Raw genomic sequence first — 24,992 nt, forward strand, 5'->3', positions numbered from 1 at the left:
CACAGTCCTAGGAAGGTGAAGCCCCAGGAAGGTGCTCAGAGCCCCACAACCTGCAGGTGCTGTTGAAATGGCTGGTCCTAAACCCTTCTGCCAATTTGGAAGAAATTTTAGCAGTTCAGATCCTTTCCTCTTGATGCACAAAGCACCTGAGTTGTCTGATATGGTTTTCGTTATTCCCTTTGGGTGTGCAGATACCACCCAGATGAAGTCCTGCTGTTCCCCCCCTTGGGCTGCAGTCCTCTCCCAAACAGGCTCTTGTTGGTGATCACTCCAATTGCAGGGCCAAAACATGGGACAGCCTGTTGTGTTGCACACCCTTCTCCCAGGGTCAGGTCCTCCCTGGATGTGCACAGGAGAATGTAAACCACTGCTGCCCTCTGCAGATCTCCTGTTGCTCTGATTCCCTGCTGCCTGTCCTCCTGTGGACACTGTTCAGCCTTGAGAGGAAGGCTGGAAAAACAAACAATGAAATGGATTGGGGATTGGAATGAATATCATGAAATTAGCCTTGGGAATTCTGGAGGTAGCTGATATTCTATTTGTCAAGAAGCGGAATGGTTCAGAAACCCCCAATGTAGGATCACCTCACCCAGGTTAGTTTTCAGAACATGCAGCCTTGGCTCTCTTTGCTTGATATAACTTAAGCCAGAGAGTAGAATTCCTTTTGCCTGGAGTCTTCTTGCTTTTGTGTTTTTTTTTCCTCCACACTACAACTGTCTTCCAAGGGGAGATTGCCTGTAACTGAGGCATCACTGCCTTTTTAAAACAGATGCAGTTAGAGGTTTTCATTCCACTGTACTGTAGCCAATGCTCTCTGCCTTCTTTTTCATTACTACTTCTGATACACTGAGTACTCTGCACTGAAACTGTCTGATGCTTCGATCCTTATTTATTAGTAAGAATTATTTGCTGCTTATTTAAAACAGTTATTTGCTGGACCATAGCAGGTCTGAGGCAGCATCAAGCACAGAACTGAGGACTGCTGGCTCCCAGATAGAGTCCTGTGCATCCAGCACAGTGGAGGGGATTCTTACTGTGCCTTGTCAGTAATGAGACATATTTATGCTCATTTTCTTCTTTCTGCTGAAATAGTTCTAATTGTTCTTATGAATTTTAATGTGTAGTGCTAGTTGGCTGTCTACCAGTTCAGTAACACCATTCAGAGCTGACACATAATGGCAATGTCTTACCCAGGGAAACAGGAGATTCTGGGGTGCTTCCTGATTTTTTTCCTCTCTCTCTTCACCCCCCAACAGGAAAGGTTAAGTCACATTGGGCCCGAGGAGTTCGTGCAGGCATTTGTTCATAAAGACCCTCTGGATGGCACCAAGGTATGGTTCCTCTGCATGCCAAGTGTCTCCTGTGATGTTTTTGCCCAGATGAACCGGTGTGATGGTGTCCCCAACAGCTGGGCCTGAGGCACGTGCTGGCCTGGGCCAGGTCAATTGGTGACCTGTGTCCTCCCAGCAAGGATGGGACCTGTTGGCAGAGCTTGCCCTGGCAGGTCATTGCCATTCCTTCCTGGTGAGAGTACAGCCCAGCCCGAGACTGGCCAGCACCCTGATGTTCTGTTTTCTGGCTTGTTCCTCCCAACCTGACTGGGATGGATGGTTTGTGGCTTTACACATCCAGGGAATGTCTGTTCCCTCAGCTGAAGGTTCAGAGGCTCGGGATGTGATGTAATGCCCAGCGTGTGTGCCCAGACACCACAGTAATGAGTCAGTGCGTCAGGAATCAACGTACTCCTCTCTCTCCACACAATAGCTGTTAACCCAAAGCACCACAGGGAGTGGAGTGCCTGGCCAGGGCTTCATCCAGAGGCAGTGGAAGCCACTTGGAGACTTTCCACTGATTCCACCAGGGTCTGAAGCAGCATTTGAGTGAGTGCCTCAATGAGGAAAGAGACTTCCTAGCTGGAGAGGGAGAGTCAGAGATTTCACATATTGTCTGAAAAGAAAGAGGGTGGAAAATTCATCCCCTGAACTGCAAATGGGCTCCCACTGAGATCATACATCAATGGCAGAATTTCCTCACTGGATGCTGAACGTAACAGGAATACCTGTGTTTGTAGTGCTGCACAAAGAGCTTGTAATGGAGAAAAGATGGATGGAGGGAGGGATGGATGGATGGATGGATGGATGGATGGATGGATGGATGGATGGATGGATGGATGGATAGAAGTGCAACATTGGGCACTTCTGGAGTTACAAAGGGTCTGCAGTTGGTTTCAGGGTGAGGGAAATGGCAGGTATTCAGTTCCAGGTATTCTGAGCATTGATCACATTCTTTAGGAAGGAACCCCTCCCTTGCACTGTAACCTCCTTCCAGGAAGTCAGAGAAAGCAAGAAGGTCCCTCCTGAGCCTCCTTTTCTCCAAGATGAGCCCCCCTCAGCCACTCCTCATCAGCCCTGTGCTCCAGACCCTTCCCCAGCTCCTTTGCCCTTTTCTGGATGTGTCTTTGAACAGAGCAGCACAAACCCTGTGTGGAGTCCCATATTCCCTGACCCGGGAAGAACACCCCTGTTGAGCACAGGGAGTTGGCTCAGGTCTGAACTGCCTCCAGCTGAAGATCATATTAAACGTCTTTCTAGCGTGAGGGCTTCAAAAGGTTCCACTTATGAGTGTTCATCAAGCATTCTGAGTTGCAGATGGAAGATGCTTGGGAGGTGCTAAATATTGGTGCCATTTATAAAGCTTAACCTTTAAAAAGCAGTCTGTCTCAACTTCAACTGCTGCACATTTTTGACAGGTTTTGGGTTATTAGCTGTGGTCCTTATGCCCTGGCACAGGACAACAATGCTGAGATGGAAATACCACCTTCAGATCAAAACCAGGGTTTCGTGTGGTTTTTGCCGTAACAGGGAACAAGAAACAGAGCACATGAAAAGCAGCTGCTTGTGCGTGAAGTGGGGCTGATTTGGGTTTCCTTTGGGTTTTCTGATATTTACATGCTGCTTGCTGACATTTACTTTTGAGATGCTTTTGAAATACACTGTTACTGTACATGCAGTCTATTCATAAAGTGCCTCAGAATTCCAGCCTTGTTAAGCTTTGCTCCTCCATAGCGTGGTATTGTGATTTCTGTTTCTAAATATGCTGTGTACAGAATGACAGGTGAATATTTTCTCACTTACTTACCTTGGGAATCCAATTAAACCCCATTACTGAAGGGTTTCTTAGTCATTTGTTTGCCTTACATAATATGAGTGATCCCATTGACATTAATGGATCTGTGCTTACGCATTGTGATTTTCTTCTTAGTGGCACGTGTTTATGGTAGTGCTGGGAAATGATCATCCTAATAAAACCAAAAAATGAGTATTCTCTGGTACCCTCTAGTGGATGTTAATGAATGTTCAGACAAATCTCATGATCTCCAGAGAGCTGTGTGTCCTACATGGGCTGTCTAACAATTTGGGGCTGGGAAAAGGACTCGAATTCTTATAATCCCAAGCAACATCTTCAGGCTGTGCCAACTGCCCTATCACTCCTCTAATGTCAAATTATCTGCTGATGACAAAGGAACTGGAAGAGTTCAGCCAAATATCTGCTCCCACAGCCTGTATCAGTTATGGGAATTTATGTTCAGTTCTATAGAAGTAAGTGAAAAATGAGCTTCCTGTAATGGCTCTTATCACTGAAGTGTCTCTGGCGTGTAAGTGACCTGTACAAGCACAGCCATCAGGGCAGAGCTGGTCACCAAGAGCCTGTTTTCCTGAAAACTCAGTCAGGGAAATAGTTTGGGGTGTTGTTTTTTTCCATAAAGAAGCAACTAGAACTGTGCTTTCTCTTGCTTATCTCTTGTACACTTCACTAAATTCCAGTCTCTCCCCTCCAGAAAAGGGCTGTGGGTGATTGCATTTACTGAAGGAACTCCCGGAATCAAGGCCACAAACCGAGTGTGCCGTGGAAGGCTGTGCCTGTCTTATTTTATCTGCCTGTTCTTGGCTGCTGTCAGAGCCCTGCCATGCCCCAGCTGTTCATATCCCAGGGAGCAGGGCTCAGTGCAGCCAGTGTCAGTGAACACTCGCTGCAGGCAGAGCGGGCTGTTCTCTGTGCACCAGCGGGAATGGTGTGGTGTGACACACTCAGCTGGACCCCCATCTGCCACCCGTGGACTTTTAGACGGGTGTTCTACGTGCTTGAGAGAGATGTGGCCACCAATCACCTCTGTGCAGCATTTATCTTAGTGATCAGGCAGCTGCCTGGAACACGGTTTGATTTTTGGGTGCTTTTCTCCTGTCCCCCCAGACTTGTTTCGGTGAACAGAAGAAGACGAGTAACCTCGAGGCCTACGTGAAATGGTTCAACAGGCTCTGCTATCTCGTGGCAACAGAAATTTGCATGGTAAGTCCAAAGCGTGGGGCGTGTTCTGCCCACGTGCCCAAGGTACCACTTTGAGATCTCGTTTTAACGAGCAAACCTGGGGATTTGTTTCTCCTGACCCAGCAAAGCGTCTGACGGGAAGTTTTAGTGATCCTGCACTTGCAGGAGCGACCTGATAAATGACAAACCCGTTGCAGAGCAGAGCCGGCAGCACGCGAGGGATGCGCTGTTCTCTTGATGTAGTGGGAGCACAGTGTGGAATAATGAACCCTGCAGGGAAAAAGAGAGGAAAAAATGCCTCGAATTATCCTGTGAGATTTCTGCCGGAAAAGATTCTAGTGGGGGTGTATTTGTTACCTGTCATCCTAAGGCTCTGGGGTGTGTGTGTGTAAATTCCCACTGCATGGCTCTTTGTCCTGTTGCCCATTACTGTGACTGTTGTTTCTTAATTTAGTCGTGGCTTTAGTTTGTTTAATTTGGCCCCGTCAAAATGAAATTAACGTTTTCCTCTTTGAAAAGGGTGTGGAAGGGAGGAATAATAATAGTTTGAAGAGCCTGGATAGCCCGTGACACATAAGAATTACCACTTGAAGATAATCTTTGGGAAAGGGAGGCTGATTCCAGCCCAATTAAAATGTGTATTTAAAACGCACACTTACCATTTGGCCTGGCTGTATTGCTGGAAGGTACAGAGGAGGGGAAAGGGATTAATGCAAAGAAACAAACTCTTTCTGGGGCAAGGATGCTGCTGTTATATGGGTGTGAAATCCTGCCCTGAGGAAAGTCTGGGCTGATGTGCCCAGTGACTGGAGGGAGGCCAGCAGGGAGCTGAGGCCCTGCCTGGGCTGCTGTTCCAGCACTGAACAGTCACTGAGGTGAGCCTGGGGATCGCTGTGGGTTTGTTCTGTGTCACTGCCATAAAAGCTTTGATTTTGGGGGATTGCTGGAACAGAATTAGGGCCAGTGACTGACAGCAGATGGCCCAAACTGTGCATGGAGCTATTCTCTATGTGGTACAACTGCCTAGGATGACCTCCAATCCTGCCTCTGCTTACTACAGATATTCCCTTATTTTAATTTACAGCCTGCAAAAAAGAAACAGCGAGCACAAGTCATTGAATTCTTCATTGATGTTGCCCGAGAGTGCTTTAACATAGGGAATTTTAATTCGCTGATGGCAATCATTTGTAAGTACAGATTCTAACCAGGTCTCTCCACCAGCTGTCACAGATGAAAAAGGAAGCCTGACTCTTATCCATGGCTCTCTTTTTTTCTCTCTCACTCACAGCTGGAATGAACATGAGCCCAGTTTCCAGGCTAAAGAAGACTTGGTCAAAAGTGAAAACAGCCAAATTTTTCATTCTCGAGGTAAAGAAAAGAGAAAAAAAAAAAAAAAAAAAGGTGCTGATGTACTGCTTGAATTACATTCTGGATTTTTTTTGTTTGGGAATTTTCACATTGTTGCCCAGGTATGAGATGTTTGCAGACATGTTTCACAGGCAGAGGGCCAGATTCTAAGCTGAAATTTACCACGTGTAGTGAGGAAGGTGTGAAGGTGCTGATACATAGAAGGGATTCAGACACTCAAATAGAAAGGATAAATTAAAAAACAAACAAAACAAAAACAACAAAACCAAACAAAAACAAACCAACCAAACAAAAACCACACACACACACACACAAAAAACACACAAAAACCCCCAACACACCAGAAATATGAGCCTATATGGCATAGTGCCTCCATTGATGCTGAATGTAAAGTTCCCAATCTATACCTTGGATGTTGAGTGAACAATGGCCCAAGGTTGTTTCTTTGTATTGAGGATCCCAGTATTTGGCATATATCAAGTGTGCAGTCTTTATTCTTTCCCATAAAAGCTCAGTAAGCTGTTAGTGGAAAAATAAAAGGTATGAACATCCAGGGGCTGTAACCTCCCCCTGTGTCTTTGGTGGGTGGAGTTTTGCAGGTGTGTGGATTTTGAAGAAGTGCCTTTTCAAGGTGTAGGCTCAGCTCTGCTCAGGGTTTGCTGCCTCTGAGCGTGAAGTTGTCTTTAGAGGACCCAGGTTGCTTTCTAACCAGGATTGTCTTCTTTTGTGCATCCAGCACCAGATGGACCCCACTGGTAACTTCTACAACTACCGAACAGCGCTGCGGGGGGCTGCCCACAGGTCCCTCACCGCCCACAGCAACAGGGAGAAGGTGGGTGTGACCACATCTCGTCCATCCCCACCTGGGTTCTCTCTTCCCTCCCATGGGTCCCCAGTGCGAGGCCCATGGGCTGCTAAATGCGACTGGGAATGTAAAGCTGTGGCTGAAGGAGTCTGAAGTGGATCCAAGGGCTTTGAGGACTCGCTCTCAGACACTGAGGGGCTGGAGAGGGCAGGACACACAGCATATGCGGGAGGTTGTTGCAAGCCTCTCTGTATCCCCCGGGAAATTCACGTTGTTTAGATTGATAAACCTGATGGGACAGGTATTCCAACCTAAAATGACTTTTATTTTGGTCTGGAGCATCAGCCTGGCAGGCCCAGGTGGAACTGTGCTTTGTTACACCTGTGCTGAGGCTCTGGCAGACAAACCCATATTGTGCCGTGTGAGATGGAGAGCAAAGGGCACAGCGCTGGAGACGAGGTGGTTCTCCACTTACATTAGGGAAAGATGACTGACCACGAGTCTAGCCTGAATCCATTGCAGCAAATTTGGGGTGATATTCTGTCCTTGTGAATTTTCATTTCATTTGGTCGCTGCTGCCATCTCGGTGAGCAAGAACTGAAGTGTTTCATCAAGTGTTCATGGCAGATATGGACCTTTCTGACATGTCACTGATGCTGCAAAAATCAGACTGACAAGATATTGGAGTGCAGGATCCTCCTGTTTTGTGCCCCAGCATGTTTCTTGTTAATTTTCTTATTTCTCAATTCAATTATCTATTTTTTTGTTTGTTTGTTTCATGGAAGAGGGTTTGTATTTAACACTACAGTTGCCCATAGTCAGAAAAGGGATAATCTCTGCACAGGGCATGGCAAAGGTAAAGTAGATACTGCAGGAACAAGAATAATAATGGAATTTAGTATTCATTCACTAGAGGAGCCAGACCAGATGCTAATCTCACACCCCTGTAAATTTGATGTAAATCTGCTGAAGCTAATGGAATGTCACAGCATTTACAGTGAAATGAGATCAGCATCTGGTGGCAGGCTGACTCAGCTGCAATGGGAGTACACTGAGTTGTTCCGAAAAGCACTTCCCTGTTCGAAGGAGGGATGATGGCTTTGGATGTTTGGCACTGGCAAGGAAATTCTTTTAACTCTCACACACTGCAGTGAGGACCTGTCAGTCTGAGGTGCTTTTGCAGTTTAGTTCTTCTGTGACCATGATAGATATTCAAACCAGTTCTTTGTTGTTTGACTTAATTTCCTGTGAAGTCAACAATCTCTGTCATATCTCTACCCCTAGCTGGTTAATACTGAGGGCAGAGAGGTTATTGGATCAAAAGGAATCTAGTTTACATCAGAAAAAGCCATATTCTGTTTTCTGAACATTAGTTCAAGAAAATGCTCCAGGATATGATTTGGTAGCTATTCAAACAGTATTTTACAGTGACAGATAAAGCAGATCATGTAATGCTTGCTGTAGGATTAAGGAATTTTGGGTTTTTTTATAAGCAAGACTAATATTTTTTTGTTGTTGTTGTTTTAATGAGCTTGAGGAAAATTGAAAGAACACAATCACTTTTTTTGATAGAAAACGTTATGTTGCTTCTTGGCAGACTCACAGCAAAGCTCACTCTGAAGAAAATGTTTATCTTCCAACTGAGCTGTGCTTGCAGAGGGGTGTTACTTGTTAGTAACCAGGTCTGGGTTTGTCTGTGCAGTCAGATGACCTCCAAAATTAGGTCATTCCACAGGGAGACCCTGCACTGTGCTGATGACTTGTCTCTGGCTCTGAAATGTTGGGAGTGTGGACAGTGCAGTGCCGTGTGTTGTTGCTGTCTGATGCTGTGGAGGAAGAACGTGTTGGATCTCGTTAACTTTCTCCTTTCTGCAGGAGGCAGTTGTGCTTCAGCGTGTGGGTGGGTTGGATGGCACAGGAGAGGGGGAATCAAAACAGAGACAAATGTGAGTTTCTGGCACTAACCCAGATTTTATGCTAGTAAAGTGCCTGGATTGAAGCCAATATTAGAGAGCAGCTATAACCACTTTTGTTGGTTTGCCTACAGTAATTTGGAAAGCAAAACATACAGGGTAATGCATTTTTATTGGGGAAATAAATGGTGACCCAAAGAGAGAAATCCCATGAAAATGTGTAAAGAACTGGTATCCTCGGGTATGTCTTTGGCGCCTTTTGGATGCAGATGGGAACGAGCTCTGCCATGTTCTCAGCTGACTGGTGGCTTTGTAGCTGTATTAGCGTGGCATTGAGCCCACATTCATGTACCTTCCATCTCAGCAAGGCTTTTCACTCATGTTCAGTACCACTAATGGTGGTGACCTTGCTCCCAGGCAGTGTGGGGCAGGGCAGGACAAGCTCGCATCTGCCTGCAAAAAAAATATATGTAGACAGAACTTGGCAGTCCTTTCTAGCTCTGGATCAGTGTCTGGCTCCAGCTCTCTATCTATCCACACAGTGGTTACAGTGGTCATCATCATTTTTGGTAGAAAACACACAGACTGAATTATATTGTTTACTGCAGGTTGATTGATCTAGTTTGCATATTGTGAAAATGAGTCCTGAAACACACTTAGCTCAGTTTGACTACAAATTGCTCCCCCTGACCCTGATAGGAGGGCTCAGCATTTCGGGGGGATAGGATGTGCTTTGTTTTCATTCCTGTATTTAATCAGGGTAATGCCAGTGCCTCTTGGAGTGTCAGTCCAGGGTTTTTTATGGGTACTGCAGTGGCATTACAGAGTTTGTCTGTCCCATAAAAAAGCCAGCAGAGATGGAGGTCTTTAGGAGTTTGCTGGATGTGGTATTTTATCTGGAGCAGAAGTTGGCTTCCATTTTCACAGCACGTGTTGGTAGTGGCTTGTGGACTCCTTGCCTCAGTGAGCGTTTTGTCTGTGACTTGTTTGCACTCCTAGCAAACTAGGAGGCTGTAGACTGGAAAATAACAGCTGCCAGTCCTGTTCTAGGTCCATTTCATATCCCGTTACAGCTGATGTACAGCATGAGATGGAATAACAGTGCAACATTAAACACTTAACTAAAGGATTGTTCCCTTGGCTGGTCTTGCTTGCCATGAAGGCGCTTTAGCTTTGGTGCTGCTTAACAAGCTGCAGTTCAGTTAATATGCAGGCAGGCCAGTGGAAGCATTTGGACACTCCACCATGCACTGTGCTTTCCTTCATGTTCATAGTGATTAAGTTTATCCTCAGTGGCTTTAAAGACAGGTGTTGCTGCCACAGGAAAATGCTCTCAGAGGCTGCTGACCTTATAGCTCAGACTCTCCAAGCAGCCTTTTTCTGTTGCATGTCACTGCTGGAGAGGTGGGTAGACTGAGATTTGACTATCAAGTCCCAGAGCCCTGGGAGTCAGCCTTGTCATGGACTGGCCCTTTATCTTTCCTTTCTTTTCGCTTCGAGTTGTCTCACAAGAGGACCTGGAGTGACTCTGCCTCACTCTGGATCTCTGCTGAAATGCTGGGGATTCACTTAGGGAGCATTGTTACTGTATTCTGCTGTGCAACATCTGGCATCAAATTTATCCTTGCTGTAATTCCATTAATTTCAAGAGTCTTACCCAGAGTAGACTTCTTTTATAGCAAATTATGACCCACCTCTGGTGGGTTAGGGGGGAGGCTTGGATCACTGCATACACCACTGCGCCCTGGATGATGGCCAGGGCTAATTTTGAGCACTACAATGGCCTCTCTGGCTAGTGTTGGCAGTTTCCTGTCAACTAACTCAATATTTTCAATCCTACTGTCTGTGGGTTAATTTGGAGGAGCAGGTTGTACTAATCAGGCACCAGGAAGGAAATTACATGCCTCGAGAGGTAGCCATGCATGGAGCTGTTGAACGTGAAACAGCTTCCCATTAACTGTTTGTAGACAAGGCCTTGGTCATGAAATTTTACTCTGCCTTTCCTTTCAGGGGCAATACTGGTTCTTTGAGTCCCAGCTGTCTTTAAATTGCTTGATTTGTGTGTTCAACATCTTTGCTTATAAAGACACGACAAAAAAAGGGAAGAGTTGTGAAGTGTTATTTTACTCTTTGCTGTCTGATCTTGTCATCAGACAGTGATGCTGTTGATAATAAACTGGGTTATTAGCATTTTCTTAGTCACGTTATTGTGCTCAGTGAGCATTGTGTTCATTCACTTTCATCTCAGCTTACATTCTCCTGATGGCTGAAGGTCTCTCTATACACTACTGCCCTTTTGCCTGCCTGTCACTGTTCTGCTTTTTAAGTGCATAGCACACTGAAAAGTTAATATTTCTTTATTCTCCTCTCTCCCAGCTGAGTTGTTCTTTCATGCAGAGAAAATACTGAACGGGAAAGATAATAGTTGTGTCATTTCTCTTCGCAGATTGTGATCCCCTTCTTCAGCCTATTGATCAAAGACATTTATTTTTTGAATGAAGGGTGTGCTAATCGCCTTCCAAATGGACACGTCAACTTTGAAGTAAGATCTGAAAAACGTTTTTACCTGTCCCATTCTGATAGCACTGAGACAGTTTGCCTGCAGTTTTCAGTGCAGACCAACAAACACTGAATGTGAGATAATCTGAGTGGAATGATTTCGTGTTTACAGAAATTTCTGGAACTGGCTAAGCAAGTAGGAGAATTTATAACATGGAAGCAAGTGGAATGTCCCTTTGAGCAAGACCCTAACATCATCCACTACTTGCACACTGCTCCCATTTTTACCGAAGATGGTAAGACTCTGTACAGTCTCTAATCATTGGAAATGTGTCTCTTTGTCACTACTAATTAATACCCTGATCCATGCTTTGGTCTTCTCTCTCACTGATCAGTCCCAGCTCTTTCCTAGCTGTCCATTGTTTATCCCCAGTCTGTCCATGGGTTTTTGCAAATACAACCTTCTATCACAGGAAACCACTGCCTGATTCCTTTTCTCATCTGTAACTTCTCCATAAGGCTCTGTCTAGCAAGTTGCCATTGTGGCCCTATTTTTGCAGCCAGAAAAAGAGGCCACACAAGCACGTTTTTGTTGTGAATGTCAGCTGTCCCTTAGCCACTCAGTCTGTGATTGATGGAGCCAGAGCTAATCTCTTCCACAAGCCACCTCTGTCATCTCTTCAGCAAACACAGCCCAGGGCGATGGTGTCCAGCTGACCTCCTCCTCTCCAACAAAGAAACACGTTATCTACAGAAAAGGATTTTTAAGAAAACCTTTTCTAGCAATTAATTCAAGTTGTGGCTATGAAAGCCCTGAAAATATTTCTCTGATTGTCTTTTTTATACTCATGTGTCCTCTTCAGTTTGGTATCCAGCATGTCAGACGGTGTCATTTCCCATTGTCAGCTGCCTCTCGGTACATTGTCGTGCAAATTGTCTGTAGCTACCTTCCCCTAGGCTAAACTGGTGTTGGGTTTATTTTTTCTTGATTCTATAGGTAGTTTTCTGTGCTAATCCAAGGTAATCTGACCGGACAGCTTTTATTTCACAGACTACTTCAAAACACAAGATGCTGCTTCTAAAATCCTGCCAGAACCCTAAGAAGAATGACTGACAAAATAGAATAATTGCCAGAACAGAATAATTAATGTGATTAAAGTCATGTGTTACCAAAAGGAGGGAGGATGGAGGCATTTGTTCTGGCTTTAGGCTCAATAGGGACAGAAAATGAAAGTCAGGGGTAAAAGTACAGTTTTCAGGCTACTGGACTGAAAAAGGGTGACCTCAACCCACTAATTGTTTGCAGATTTTTCTCTCTGATGCCATCCCTCATATTCATACTGCTTTCATGAGATGCCCTTTGCAGAAGCCACAGGAGGCCTCCCCCCTAACCCAGGGGGAAGTGCAGAGTAGAAAGACCTGCCCTCAGTAAAAGGTGGGAGGGAATATGAGAGAGGTGCTGCAGTGGCACGAGAGCTGCAGCTGCACTGGGCACATCACAGGGTGGGCCAACACTGCAGTATTAAAAGGCAATTGATTTGTAGCACAGACTTGAATAGTGAGATGGTTCCAGCATTGAAGAATAAAGCATCATGAAACAGTCAAATGAGGAAATGTGTGTGAACACAAATCACAGCCCGTGGTTCTGTGAAGACAGTGAGATATGAATGCACTGCCAGCTTGTGCAGGGGAAGCTCTACAGTCTAGACACATTTTGGTGTCATAAAATGCATCCTACAGTGTAAAAATTTGCAGGGGGAAAAAAAAAAAAAAACGACACTTATTTTCTTCCACTGCATTCTTTCTCTGGTTTCTGTAACTCACTCTTAACTCAAGGGTGTTATGGTATCCATTTCAGATACCATTTTCCCATAAGCTTTAAAAAGATTGCCAGCCAGATAGACCATAAATTTCTCTTGCTGTGTGGTTCAATGTAGGACATAAAAGAGTGCAGAGAGATGGGGGGGAGTTACTGATGTTGTTGGAATAACACATATTTACCTTTTCCAGGTTTGTATCTGGCTTCCTATGAAAGTGAAAGTCCGGAAAACCAGACAGAAAAAGACAGGTGGAAATCCTTAAGGTAACCTCTCATTTTATCAGCTCTTTTCTGAAGTACCTCCAAAGTGCTGCCCTGGTAGCCAAAGCTTGTCTTTTGGCATTTAAACTGTGACCTTTGAGGGAGGTCTCTTCCATTTGAAACTAATCTGCAGAGCCCTGATAAAAGCTCATTGTAATCTCAAATTATCCTCCATGTAAAGAATCCCCTCTGCTTGCTTTACCCATGCAAAAACCTGGTGTAGATGAGGAACACCCCGGATTAACTGGATCTTCCAACAATTTACAGCTTTTATAAGAGATGTATAATGGTTTGATTTAATTGAGAATCTGAAGAGAGTGATTTAAAACAAACAAACAACAAAACGCTTTGCATTTGTCTTTTTTTTTTTTCACTGCCTTTATGTTTTAAATTTACAGATCCACTATTTTAGGAAAGACTTGAAGATTAAGAGATTACTGCAGTAGGTCAAGGAAAAGAAATCCGCAAACATTTTGCACTACTGATTCCAAAGATGCCTGTTTGGGATTTAGACAATTCCTTTTGTTTGAGTTTTTCGTTGGTTTTTGTTTTTTTTTTTTGGTTTTTTTTGACTGCCTAACACGATGGATGAACTGGCTTCATCCACTGAAATCAACGGGACTGTGTGCACAATGATGCTTTTCTTAGCTATGAGACACAGAAAAAGGAAGGACAAACAGACTATTTGTGGCTGTGCCCAAACTGCGTCAGGATCACTGTTGTTTTGCCTCCGAAGGAAAACGCAGGAAAAGCAGGAGCGTGGAGGGGAGTCATGGAGCTGCAGCAGAGAGTGGAAAAGTGTAAAGAAAAGGTAAAGCAAAAATAGCCACGAGTATTTCAGAAGCAGATGCTTCAGACAGCGGCTCCTCAAACCCACAGGGGCTTGTAAACTTAAATCAAAAGACAGACACAGCAGCAATCTGGTTAATTGCTGAGCAAAGAAAGAAGAACTTCACCCTGCATTTGCAGTCCCCCAGCCTTGTTGAGCAAAGCACTGACTGCTGCAGGGATGAAGGCTGACACCACTCCCATGGATGTCACATACAGGCCGTGTCAGCATGGGACAGTCCCACAGACCCCACGGATTTTTGCAGAGAACAATCTCAAGTGTGACTATTGCGTAGTTCTTCTTCCCATGGCTGGTGTTGCTTTTCTTACTGTGAATCTTGGCTGGTCTGAGGAGGGCACAGAGTGCAGATGGTGCTGCTTAAAGACACCCCCCTACCACTTCTGGAGTTGAATGAAGAAGAAAATGACTCTGGACTCAACTTACCTCTATTTAATGTATGTAGTGTATTCCCTAAATTCATTGATGCCAAGTTGCATCTTTTAGAGGGTTTTATCACACTTAAAAAAAAAAAAAAAAACTTCATTACCATTTCTATCAGGTTCCAATTAACACAGTACTGTTTTTTTTCCAACAGGACAGCAGGATGATGGGGGGGGGTGTTAATTGCTCTGAATTTAGGAACTACATAGTACGCTTTAAAAGGAGAAAGGGTTTCAGACTAGAATGAATGCACTATTCATGAGCAGACAACCATTTTTGTCTTTTTTTACTGTTAGGATCTAAACCACTTTCACCATTTCCTTACAGATAATATGAAATAGTTCCTATGTCTGGTCTTTAAAGTTGTACAATAATCAAGGTGCTACTGTAACAGATATATTAAATTACAATGTACTATATTAGATTGAAAACTAAGCCCTAACAATAGACTAATTGTTTGTATGTGGAAGGAATGTTTCTAGCTGCCCCAGAAAAGACCTCAAAAAGCTTAAATGAAACCTAAATGCCACAAGATATTGAACTTTTCATTTTTATTACTGACTTGATGCTGGCCTTTTCAGGTGTTCCAGTCTTTCTCTGCCTCCAACAAAAGGTTGTAACCCTTTGTTTGAGATCAGTAACAGTTTTATTTCAGTTTCATTTGGAGTGATTCCAAGTGGCTGTAGTGTTTTGAAAAATTAGGCTAATCACAAAGCCTGGCTGTGTCTGCCTATGCATTTAGCCAGGAAACTGGGACTGTTCCTGCCCTCTGCCAGGCCTCCAAGTTGTCCAAGTTATCCAGGCCTGAGCGAGCTGTGAGCAGGGGTGAGCTGGTGTTGGAGGGCAGCAGGCTCTGTGTGATGACACTCCAGGTCTGCCGTGCCTGCAGTGCCGTTCTGGTGTGGGGTTGTGACCTGTGGAAACCCCTCCAGTCTGGATCACCTGCAATTTGCTGCTCCTGCACTGGCTGAGCTGGGCAGGTTCTGCCACATTTGCTCTCAGAGGGGCTTGAGGCAGAGCTTTGAGTCTCCCTTTCGTACAGGTCCATCAGTGCGTGAATTCAAGTAGGGGGGACATAAAACTTGGATGTGTTTCTTCAAGCTTTGTATGGAAGAAGTGAGTGTGAGGATGGTACAGCATCGTTTCAGCCAGGGAATGATGATTGTTCTGCTGATACTGTCAATATACTGTTTATTAATTTTTGTACATGAGCTGACAGCAATACAGAGGAACATACACACATAAGCCTTTCCTTCAGGCAGAACCATTTCCAAAATGAAGCCATTAAAAGCCTGTTAAATTCCAGACAATCCAGAGCAATAACCATGAACATATTTACAAGAATGCTAATGCTCAAGTGTGTTTGCTAAATCGACATTTTTTTTCTTATTATCTGCATCTTTTTAACAGGCACAGAGTGACTTCATAGTGGAAATGTAGGATTTTTATTTATCTGAGATGCAATGTAGGTGGGTGGTCCTTTTCTTAAAACCTGCTTCTTAAATTTGAAATCCTCCCTCCTTTTCTAATGAGCCAATAGAGTGGTACAGCTGAGATTGTAAAATGCTGAAGATAATTAAAATGTGATTTCTCATCATAATACTTTATATTTTGGGGCACCTTCCAATAGTTCAATCAGTTTTGTAAGTATAAGTTACATTAGATCTCCTCAAGTTTATCACCAAACCACTTTCGTAGTCCAAAACTTTTGAACCTCAGTGCTTAAAAATGGAAGCATAAAGGTCAGATTTAGGTGGGTATTAAGGGCTTAGTGGGACTGTCAAAAGCACTAAATATCCTTAAGCTTTTATGTAGTCACACACATTTAAAAAGGTCTTTTTTCAGAGGTGCTAAACATCCTCATCTCTTGGGGAGTACTCAGACTTGCTTTATAGAGGTGCATGGCATGTAAATGTGTAGTATTTGATGTCCAGAGACACTCACTGCTCTTTGCAGAATGACTCGGAGAAGAGAGTGCAGAACAACTTAAAACGAGAAGACAAATGAGAATCATAGGTTGTCTTCACATAATTTTGTAGCTGAAATCCTACTGGATGTAAATAGGAACAATGTGAGCCTTAAGTTACAGCTGTTGGTGGCATTTCTAGTTCATGTTTGGCCTGACCAGGGTGTCCAGCTCCTGGCAGGTCTGTGGTTACAGCCTTGCTTCACCATCAGGAATAGATTTCTTCCAAATATGTATTAGTATTACATGAAAATGAGGGGAAAAAAAAAAAAGTCCATTAATTAATTTTTTTTTGCTGTAAGTGTCCAAGGGCTAAGCCCCTATAAGGCATGTAGTCATTAGACTAATATCTAGACAAGTTACTAGTAGTAATGTCATGGCTTTCTAATTCCACTTTTTTGAGTGGGTTCACCTCTCTGACAGCTGCTTGAACTAATGTACACACAGAACAGAGCAAAACTAGACCTATAGGTCTGCAGTGTTAGTATCAAACCCCTAAGCTAGAAAGGTGTGAGTATGTACAGTCTTCCAGAAGCATTAACTTAGCTCCCGGTATACAGCAGTGTTTTAAAAGACCCAAATACATGAAATCACTTCTGCACCTCCTCCAGTGTAATCAGAATGGTAGCAAAAGTCCTATTTTTCCATTTCTGGAAGCATGGGGCTCGATACAAGCCCAGTGGAAAGCAATGAGGGAATTCTGTGCCTTCAGCCTGTGTTGAAGTCAGTAGATGAACTCGCTCAATGCCTTTTAAAAGACACTCAAATCATACAGCCTCGCCCTCAGTTTCACATCAGCATCAATCCCATTACCACATGAAAGGTGGATGGATGTAGGTCAGCTGGGCGGGACTGGGTTTTTGAGGGCAAAAACTCAAAATGAGTAAATCCCACAAGAACCCTGTACACCAGAGCACCCTGAGCTTACTTAGCCTGTCGTCATTCCCTCTGTTAGGCAGTGAATACAGTCCTGCTGTACATCTCTGGAAGCTCCCCATGAGGATAGAGAACATGCAGATCCATAAGCAAACTGCTGAGGTTTCGCCTGAACCGAGTGTGGACGGCTGCTAAAGCACTTCAAATAAGAAACAATTTAAACATAGAGATACTCTTCCCATCTTGAAAATATTTTGTGATGTGGTCAGTGCTGATAATCACTCACTTAAAATTAAGCCTGTCCCTTACTGATATCTTGGTTAGTTTGTTGTGTTTTATTGCAATAGTTTATGCACCTTTTCTTAAAGCACGTGAGTGCTGCTTTGCACATGACCGTAAATCCAATTTAGAACAGAGTACTGAATATGTAATCGGAGTTATCAACAAGAAGACGTGTCAGTAGAAAAGATACTGTTATGCATATCAGGGTAAAAATGTTACACAGTTAACAGCCTCTGGCTTAGCAATGACCGTGCTCCATGGAATGAGTCTGATCCCAAGGCACAGCCACGTGCCAGAGGAAAAAACCCAGTTGATTGTGCTGGGCTTTGGAGCAGTCCTGCAATTATTAACTGTAGTGCAGTTTTTACTTATTCATAGGGATTAAACTGCGTCGACAGCTGGTAGAGTCCCTGTGCCAGGTGCAACTCTCAGATGGGAGGGGCACTTAATAGGGAGAAAATCCAGCCTTAGCAAAAGTTTTCTTCGACATTGTTGAAATTTCAGCAGCAAATTCAAGGACTAAATCTGATCCAATGGATTAATTCATGTCTGAGATCAAAATTTGACTTTCTGGCTTTAAGAACCTTTTTCTCTTTTTAGACTGGTAGAAATCAGTCGTACTGTCTCAGATGATTCTCTCATGGGAAATTAAAACCCCTTTGATCGTGAACTGATTATTTCCATTGTTGTAGTTGCAGAATGGGGTTAGGGAGCGACAAGGAAACAGGGAAAAGCCCCTTTGTTACTGCTCAGAGGCCCAACTGTGGACCAAAGCTGTCTTCTTTCGTCCTTTCTAACACTACCTGTTGAGTGGAATCTCCTCTGTAGTTGGTGCAGGGCATCACTGAAGTGTGGCTGGGGAACAGCACACACGTACCTGGGGTCTGGATGGAGCCACATGTGCTGGTGGAGGCACAGGGGGGATTAGATGATCCTGTGCAAATTCATATTTGAACCTGCACTCTTAGCTTTCTGGTGCTGGGACACATCCCTTTCGAAAGGTAGAAAGTTCTTGGAAGTCCACTTGGGATGAAGCCTACTATGGTTCCTTATCCATCCAACAGAATCAGTACAAGAAAATTCTTTTGAACTAAAAGAGGTTTCTCTAGTGGACATGAAACAGCGAAGAATTTGTTACAGATCTGGAGTTTAATCTGTTTTGTATTAATTTCTTTTACAATTCTTTTCCCACATTTTGCATATTTCCAGATATTCCAAAAATACCAAGTTCATTAAAGCTAATGCTCATAAAAGGCATCACATCCTGCATTTTGACATTATGCAAGATGTAGATGGGGAGACAACAGCCTGTATGAGTGGTATTTCATACACTCTGCATGGGTGCAAGACACTGAAACTCAGGCTACAGCCTCAGCTACAGAAAGAAAAGCTGAGTACGAGTAACTCCTGCCCAGTGTCCCTGCCCTGCTCCTTGGCCAGGCACAGGCTGTAGTGCTGTAAATTCACAGTGGCTCAGACTGTTCCCTTTTCCCTTGGTGCCTTTCCCTCACAGAAGTGGTATTTTGCTCCATAAACAGCTCTTGCAAAATGCCAGAGGAACATTTTTCTAGCTCTGTGCCATACAAAGGCTCTGTAATCATACTCCAGATCTGTCAGAATAGAATAGGAGTCCTTCTGTGTTTTCATCCCTGTGGCCCTAAAGCTGCCAGCCCAGATTAATACTGCAGTGCAGCAGTGTTTCCAGGCTTCCTTGAATGCAGAAAGACTTCGAGATCAGAGCTTGGGAATCCTACAAGTTAAATGTCTGTACAGGAAACTTCCTTCTTAAAGGAGCAAAGCCCATTTAATGGAGTTCTGAACAGAAAATTCCATATTCCAGCCACCTTTCAGAGAAACGTGACTTCCTCAGTGAACTGTTACTGGTCAGTACTATATCCCTGCTTTCATTATCTAATTATGCTTCCAAAATTCCAGTCTTTTTGAAACAAATGTTTGATGGTTTGTTGATGTTTGGCCTGTGGGCAAACAGAGTTGAGAAAATGGGGGCTGTAGTCTGGACATTTGACATCTTATGTATTTCTGTAGCAGCTCAAGTTATGTTATCACTTACTGTCTGTCCTCTTGAACCAGAAGGAATTGTTCCAATAGAATCCTAATTATTAAAACTTAGCAGAAGACGCACACACAGAGCTATTAAATTCAAGTGTTTCAAGATATGATTCTTACAAATGTGCAAGTACTTCCCTTAGGGGTCTGTCTGTAGAAACACCATGTGCTGGTACACAGCAGAGATGGAAAATAAATGATCCTCTCGGTTTCAGAACTCTTAGCAAGTGTTCAACATCTCATAAAGGTCAAAAATCAGATTTTAAGGGTTTTTTCACTTTTAGCAACACTGACTACTAGCTGTCTGAAACCTACACTCCAGGAACATGCTATTCTAAAACTGTTAGAATAATACTGTTTAGTCACAGACCTAAAAGCACAGACTAAAGATGGGTAAGCAGAACTGTCCCTATTTTCAGATGGAGAAATTCAAAGGTTGAATGGCACATCCTGGGTCACCTGGGAAGCATGTGCTTTCAAAAGATTACCCCACAAAAATATCCAGATTTTAGTTTTAACATTTCTTCCGGTATAACTCCTTTTTATAACTGTGCTTAGAAAAATGGGAACTAAATTATCACTTTAGTTCTGAAAAAGGATCAAGCTAGGAAATAAATATGGATTAAAAGACTGGTATGTACTTATCATGTGAGTGATAGCAATGAGGAACTGTGCTTTTCCTGTATCTTCTTCATTAAATTAAACAATTCCATGTTAGGATTAGCATTTTCAGGTCGAATTGAAATCCCTCTGCCATAGAACCATAAAACTGTAGAATCATTTAGGTTGGAGAGGACCTTTGAGGTCACGGAGTCCAACTTTGAACCCGTCCATAACGCCCCAACCAGGTAGCTTTGTTGAAAGTCCTCAGAGCAAACACCAACCCTTTGTCAATCGCGCAGGCGGGAAACGGCGAAGCTACTTGGAAGCGGCTGTTACGGTTTTGTGACTGTACATAGACCTTGCCAAATTGTTAATGGTAATATGCATTCTGTAGCCCACATAACCACTGCGAGCATAGCATGGTCATTGTTCCGCTTTGTAGCTGTTGTGGAGAACGTCTTAAAACCTGCATTCATGATGGTAGTGCCCATCCTATCCCCATGCCTTTTTATACAGTTGTGGTAAGATTGTTATGAACTCCTTTTGTCAGTCATGTTCCAGCTAACTCACCTATGTATAGAATTTATATATTAAGCCCCTTCCCCCCCCCCACCCCCCTAATTTATACTGTGTTTTAACAGTTTGCCTGAACTGTCTATGGTTTCTAAATTTTGTAATGTGAGTGTCAAATAAGAATAATAATTAAAACCAAAAACAAACGGCTTGGCTGCGTGGGGTTTGTTCTTCAGTTTTGTAGTAGAGATTTCAACAGCTGCAAATCTTCATAATAAGCTGTAAAGAAATTCAGGTTGCTTTGAAACTCCAAAAATGCAAAGATGTCCCTGACTCTGCAGAATAATTCATGAACACATTCAGAACATTGCACTGCAAGGAAAAGAGATTCTCAGTTTCCATAATAAAGCATTTTCCCAAATAGGAGTTGTAGAATGGAAACTTCTTCATGAGGAGAGCAAAAAGCTAAGACTGGGCCTTGAGTATATTTAGTTTGTTCCTATAAAATTCCGTGGTACGACTGATGTTCAAATATGTTCTTTTAATATTTGCATTGCTGAGGGCAGTACAAATAATAAGTTGAAAGCTTCTATGGAGATGAGAGACCCATTTCAGTAACAATGTAGAGTAAGAGACATTCTTGCAAGTAGCTTAAAATTCTTTTAAACAAAGAAGAAAGAGGCTCAGGGGTGAAACCCATGTAGACATAAGTGGTGGAGTTTCCTTGGGCATCTACACCAAGTTGCTTCTGTGAGTGTGTGACTGTTCAGCACAGCCTGGTCCTGCCTGCTATCAGCAAGTGAGAACTTCTGCTCCACGTAAGTAGTGGCATATATAAACAGGCAGTGTTGTCATTACTCTGTCCCTGAGGTCCCAAGCAAAGCTACAGCTGCTCCCCCCCAGCCAAGGAGACCCAAGAAATTCTCTCTGTCAGTATAAAAAACAAACCATGGAACTGCAGAAACCCATAAACAACTAAAGGCAAAACACAACTGCTAATCAGCCACCCTCTGATGGTAACCAGAGGGATGCAAAACAAACCCAATACATCTTTAATTAAGAGAAAGCAAGCACAGCACTGGAAGTACTGAAAGCCAGGAATTTTTGGCTCTGCCACTGAGTTTTTCTGAGGCTTTGGGCAAGGCAGTCAACCCCTGCTTTAAATTTTGTATCCAAACAATGAGAAAACTAAATGGGATTTACGTCTCCCGAAGAGCTGCTGTGAGGATGGATCACCTACTGTGGGAAGGCATTTGAAAGAGGGACCTTACAAAATTGCACTTTGAAGCAAATGTTTTGAATGTATCTTTTCATGCACTCACACCAGCACAGTAACACTGATTTGTAATACATTCTGCTGTACAAAGCAATCTAAAACATAGTTGCATTGTGTGTTACTCATTCCTCAAGCTGTGCATTCATTTGGTGTTGCAAATCTAATTAAAGAAGGAAATATCTCATATAAACAAAAGTAAACACCATAAGGGTTGGCAGCAGAAGTAGCTGTAACTACACTCAAGTGAGTTTCCTTCCCAGTTTGGTAAAGGATAAATTTCTCTAGTTTGATGCTACACTGTTCAGTTATTGCTGTCTTTAAAATGGCCATTCTTAGAGGGGCTTTTACTTTGTGCTTCACAACCTGGTTATGGCCAGTGAATTTCTCCTGAGCTTATCTTTCTCTGACACACCACTAAAATTGCAGCTGACATCCTTCCACTGCTAGGTCTCCACTGCCACCTCCTGAACGGGACGGAAAATTAACTGCTTCCCAATCTGCTTTCCTTTCGAGTGCCTGTAGAGGTATTTTTGAGTGTTTTGTTCAGCATGAAGAGCAGTAGCTGAAATTTCTTTGCAATCTGTGCTATGAAATCTGTTGTAAGGCTTTTGCTTCAGAGGGAAATTTCTTAATCTTTGTTTGATATGAAGGGGATGCAGCCTTTATACACCACTTTTCCTCTTCGAAAAGGCCTGATTTTTCACTTCTGATAGGTTTGTTCCTCTTTCAACTGTCAGCTGAAAACCTCTGACTGAAACCAATAAATTTTTACAGCTCCTACTGATTTCATTTTCATAATGAACATTAGTTATTTCCACCCCTTCTATTCCAGGCTGAAGATCCTTCTTCTTGACAGGAGAGAACCAGAACACCCTAGAACCAAAATTTTCCTGCTTCAAGGTAGTCAGCTCTGATAGTCTCGTCAGCATTAGCTTTTTTTTTTTTTCATTAAATGTGATTTCCCCAAATTGTCCCTGAGCTGCTATACCCTGTTAAAGGGCCTGTCATCTGTTTATAAGGGGATACAAAAATAGCAAAGGCAAAACCCAGTAAAACCCCAGAAGAGACAGTGAGGCAGGAGAGGCAGATAGCGTGACCCTGTCACATCCCATCTTCTCTGTCCTGCCGGGGGTACCAGCCACTGGCCTGTCATCAGCTTTTCAGCAAGGAGCTTTCCATAAAAAACCAGATATTCTTCCTAGACACACCTCTTGGAATAAGAAATCTGTGAGAAACTGTAGTTATCTGGTACACTTGATGAGTGTCAGGTACACAGATATTTTCTGCCTGTTCACATGTGCACACACACTCTGTATATTTAACTTTATGCCTCTATTTTTTTTTCTGCTGCTTGTAGTCTGAGAGAATTCCTCAGACAGGGGCTGTGTCAGTGGATGCTGCAAAAACTCTTAACACTTTGCAGATGCTATCACTAGATTTATAAATAATAACCAATCATTTAGATACTAAGTGAGAAATAGTGAACCACTGGCACCGAAGCCTTAAGTAGCATTAACAGATCTGGTATACAACAATATTTTTGAGGTAAGAAGGTTTTTTAAAAACCAGGTGGCAACAAATGGATGTTAATGCCCCATATCTTAGTTTCTCTTCTTTAAAAAAAAAAAAAAAAAAAAAAGAGAAACAGGATTTTCACTCCAGTGCAAACCAGGTTTAAATGGTTCTCCTAAGCTCTCTGGCAAACAAATTTTAATCAACATTTTAAATCCACAAATGCAAAAGCATGTCTTTATTTAACTCTTTTTTGCTTATGTTTTGGGGGACTGACATTAAAAACACACCAACACTCATTCAATAAAAAGTACATCACACCTTAGATATTCTGGATTTTACTTCAGCTGCAAAATCTTGCTGTATTAGAGGTAAAACTTGCTAAAATTATTCTAGGAAAGAGTCACTGAATTCAGGAATTTTTCAGCTTTCCCATCAACCTTCACAGATTGTGATTTTTCCTGTATAAAACGTTGTGAGCTACCAAATTTGAAGCTTGCATTCCAGTTTTACTTTTCCCTGCCTTTTGGGGTTTGTTTTTCTTTACTTACAAACAATCTCTCTGAGCTTATTAAATTCTCTGAGTGACAGCTAGAGGGGTTGGTAACAGTATTTTTTTCACCATACAGTTCAGCATTAATCCCACTGTACAGTCCCTTATAAATTCAGGCCTGTGGTTTTGCTCTCGGAGCGTGGATTTTGTCTCTGGCAGGACATGACTAAGCTGGATGAGCCACCAGGTATGAACCAGAAACTGCACAGGAATTGGACCAATTCCTCACAGAGGAGGGGGCAGCTGCGAGTTGCAGACTTGGTTAGATGACCGATTTTATGGGGTTTTTACCGTGTCACACGGGAACAACTCGCACTCTCCTGATGGGAGCAGTGGAGTTGGGCCTATCTGTGGAATCTGCCCAAACGGGCACTGCTCAAACGCTACCACTGGGGGGTTCATTGACAGGAATTAATTGGCGATTGGGACTGATTGGTGATTTCTGCATTGCTCAAACTCTACGTTTTGGGGGTTCATTGGAAGCAATTAATTGGCGACTGGGAACTAAATGGTGACTTCTGCATCCGTTTCACGAGGCACCAGCAGAGGGCAGCCCCACAGCTCGGGGTGGCGGTTGAACTCGGCCGTGCCCCTTAAACCCCTCCATGAATTCGGGTCGCAATCCCACGGAGTATGCGAGGAAAGCCAGTGCAAAGGCACCTGGGCTGACACCGCCCACGTCCCACGGAGCGGCTGCAATGGCGGCGGCGCTCCCTCAGGGGCAGCGCCGCGGGGGCGTGGCCTCCCCTCGGGGCCCCTGCCCCGCCCGCCCTCACGCCGTGCGTCTGACGTCAGGGCGCACAGACGTCGGGAGGCCGAGGGAGAAGGAGGAAGCAGCTTCTCCGCGCTCCCCGCGGCCGCCATTTTGTCTGTGCGCGCAGGGCGGACACGGCACTCGCTCGCCTTCTTTTTCAGCTGTGAGTGGTGAGGGCCGCCCTTCTTCGCCGCTTGCTTTTCACCCTCGCTTTTCTTTTCACTCGGTTCTGTTTGCCGGGGAGGGTAGGGAGGGACGAAGCAGCGGGGAAACGCAGCGGGCGCAAGGCGGGGGGGGGGGGGGGGGGGGGGGGGGGGGGGGGGGGGGGG

General features: G+C 43.8%; 2 protein-coding genes across 4 annotated transcripts in view; both read left to right on the forward strand.

Moving 5' to 3' along the window:
- RASGEF1C (RasGEF domain family member 1C) overlaps nt 1-14,398 on the forward strand; it is a 64,830-nt gene extending 50,432 nt beyond the window's left edge. Inside the window, exons 6-14 of the mRNA XM_027898926.1 lie at nt 1,257-1,331; nt 4,252-4,347; nt 5,411-5,513; nt 5,615-5,694; nt 6,431-6,526; nt 10,859-10,954; nt 11,084-11,207; nt 12,922-12,994; nt 13,390-14,398. Of these exons, the coding sequence (XP_027754727.1) occupies nt 1,257-1,331; nt 4,252-4,347; nt 5,411-5,513; nt 5,615-5,694; nt 6,431-6,526; nt 10,859-10,954; nt 11,084-11,207; nt 12,922-12,994; nt 13,390-13,414 (768 nt within the window). The 3' untranslated portion in view covers nt 13,415-14,398. The remainder of the gene's footprint in view (nt 1-1,256; nt 1,332-4,251; nt 4,348-5,410; nt 5,514-5,614; nt 5,695-6,430; nt 6,527-10,858; nt 10,955-11,083; nt 11,208-12,921; nt 12,995-13,389) is intronic.
- A 10,307-nt stretch (nt 14,399-24,705) lies between these two features.
- The window catches only part of CLK4 (CDC like kinase 4), a 10,925-nt gene continuing 10,638 nt past the window's right edge, over nt 24,706-24,992 (forward strand). The window contains exon 1 of one of the 3 annotated variants that reach the window (XM_027898905.1): nt 24,706-24,826. The gene's annotated coding sequence lies outside the window, so the exon portion shown is untranslated. Of the gene's footprint in view, nt 24,834-24,992 lie in introns of all 3 variants that reach the window. The other 2 variants (XM_027898906.1, XM_027898907.1) reach the window with 2 other exon arrangements.

This window comes from Empidonax traillii, unplaced genomic scaffold, assembly GCF_003031625.1.
Source record: "Empidonax traillii isolate 1590-97213 ecotype Southwest subspecies unplaced genomic scaffold, ASM303162v1 scaffold630:size906685, whole genome shotgun sequence".
In the NCBI taxonomy this organism is placed as follows: Eukaryota; Metazoa; Chordata; class Aves; order Passeriformes; family Tyrannidae; genus Empidonax; species Empidonax traillii.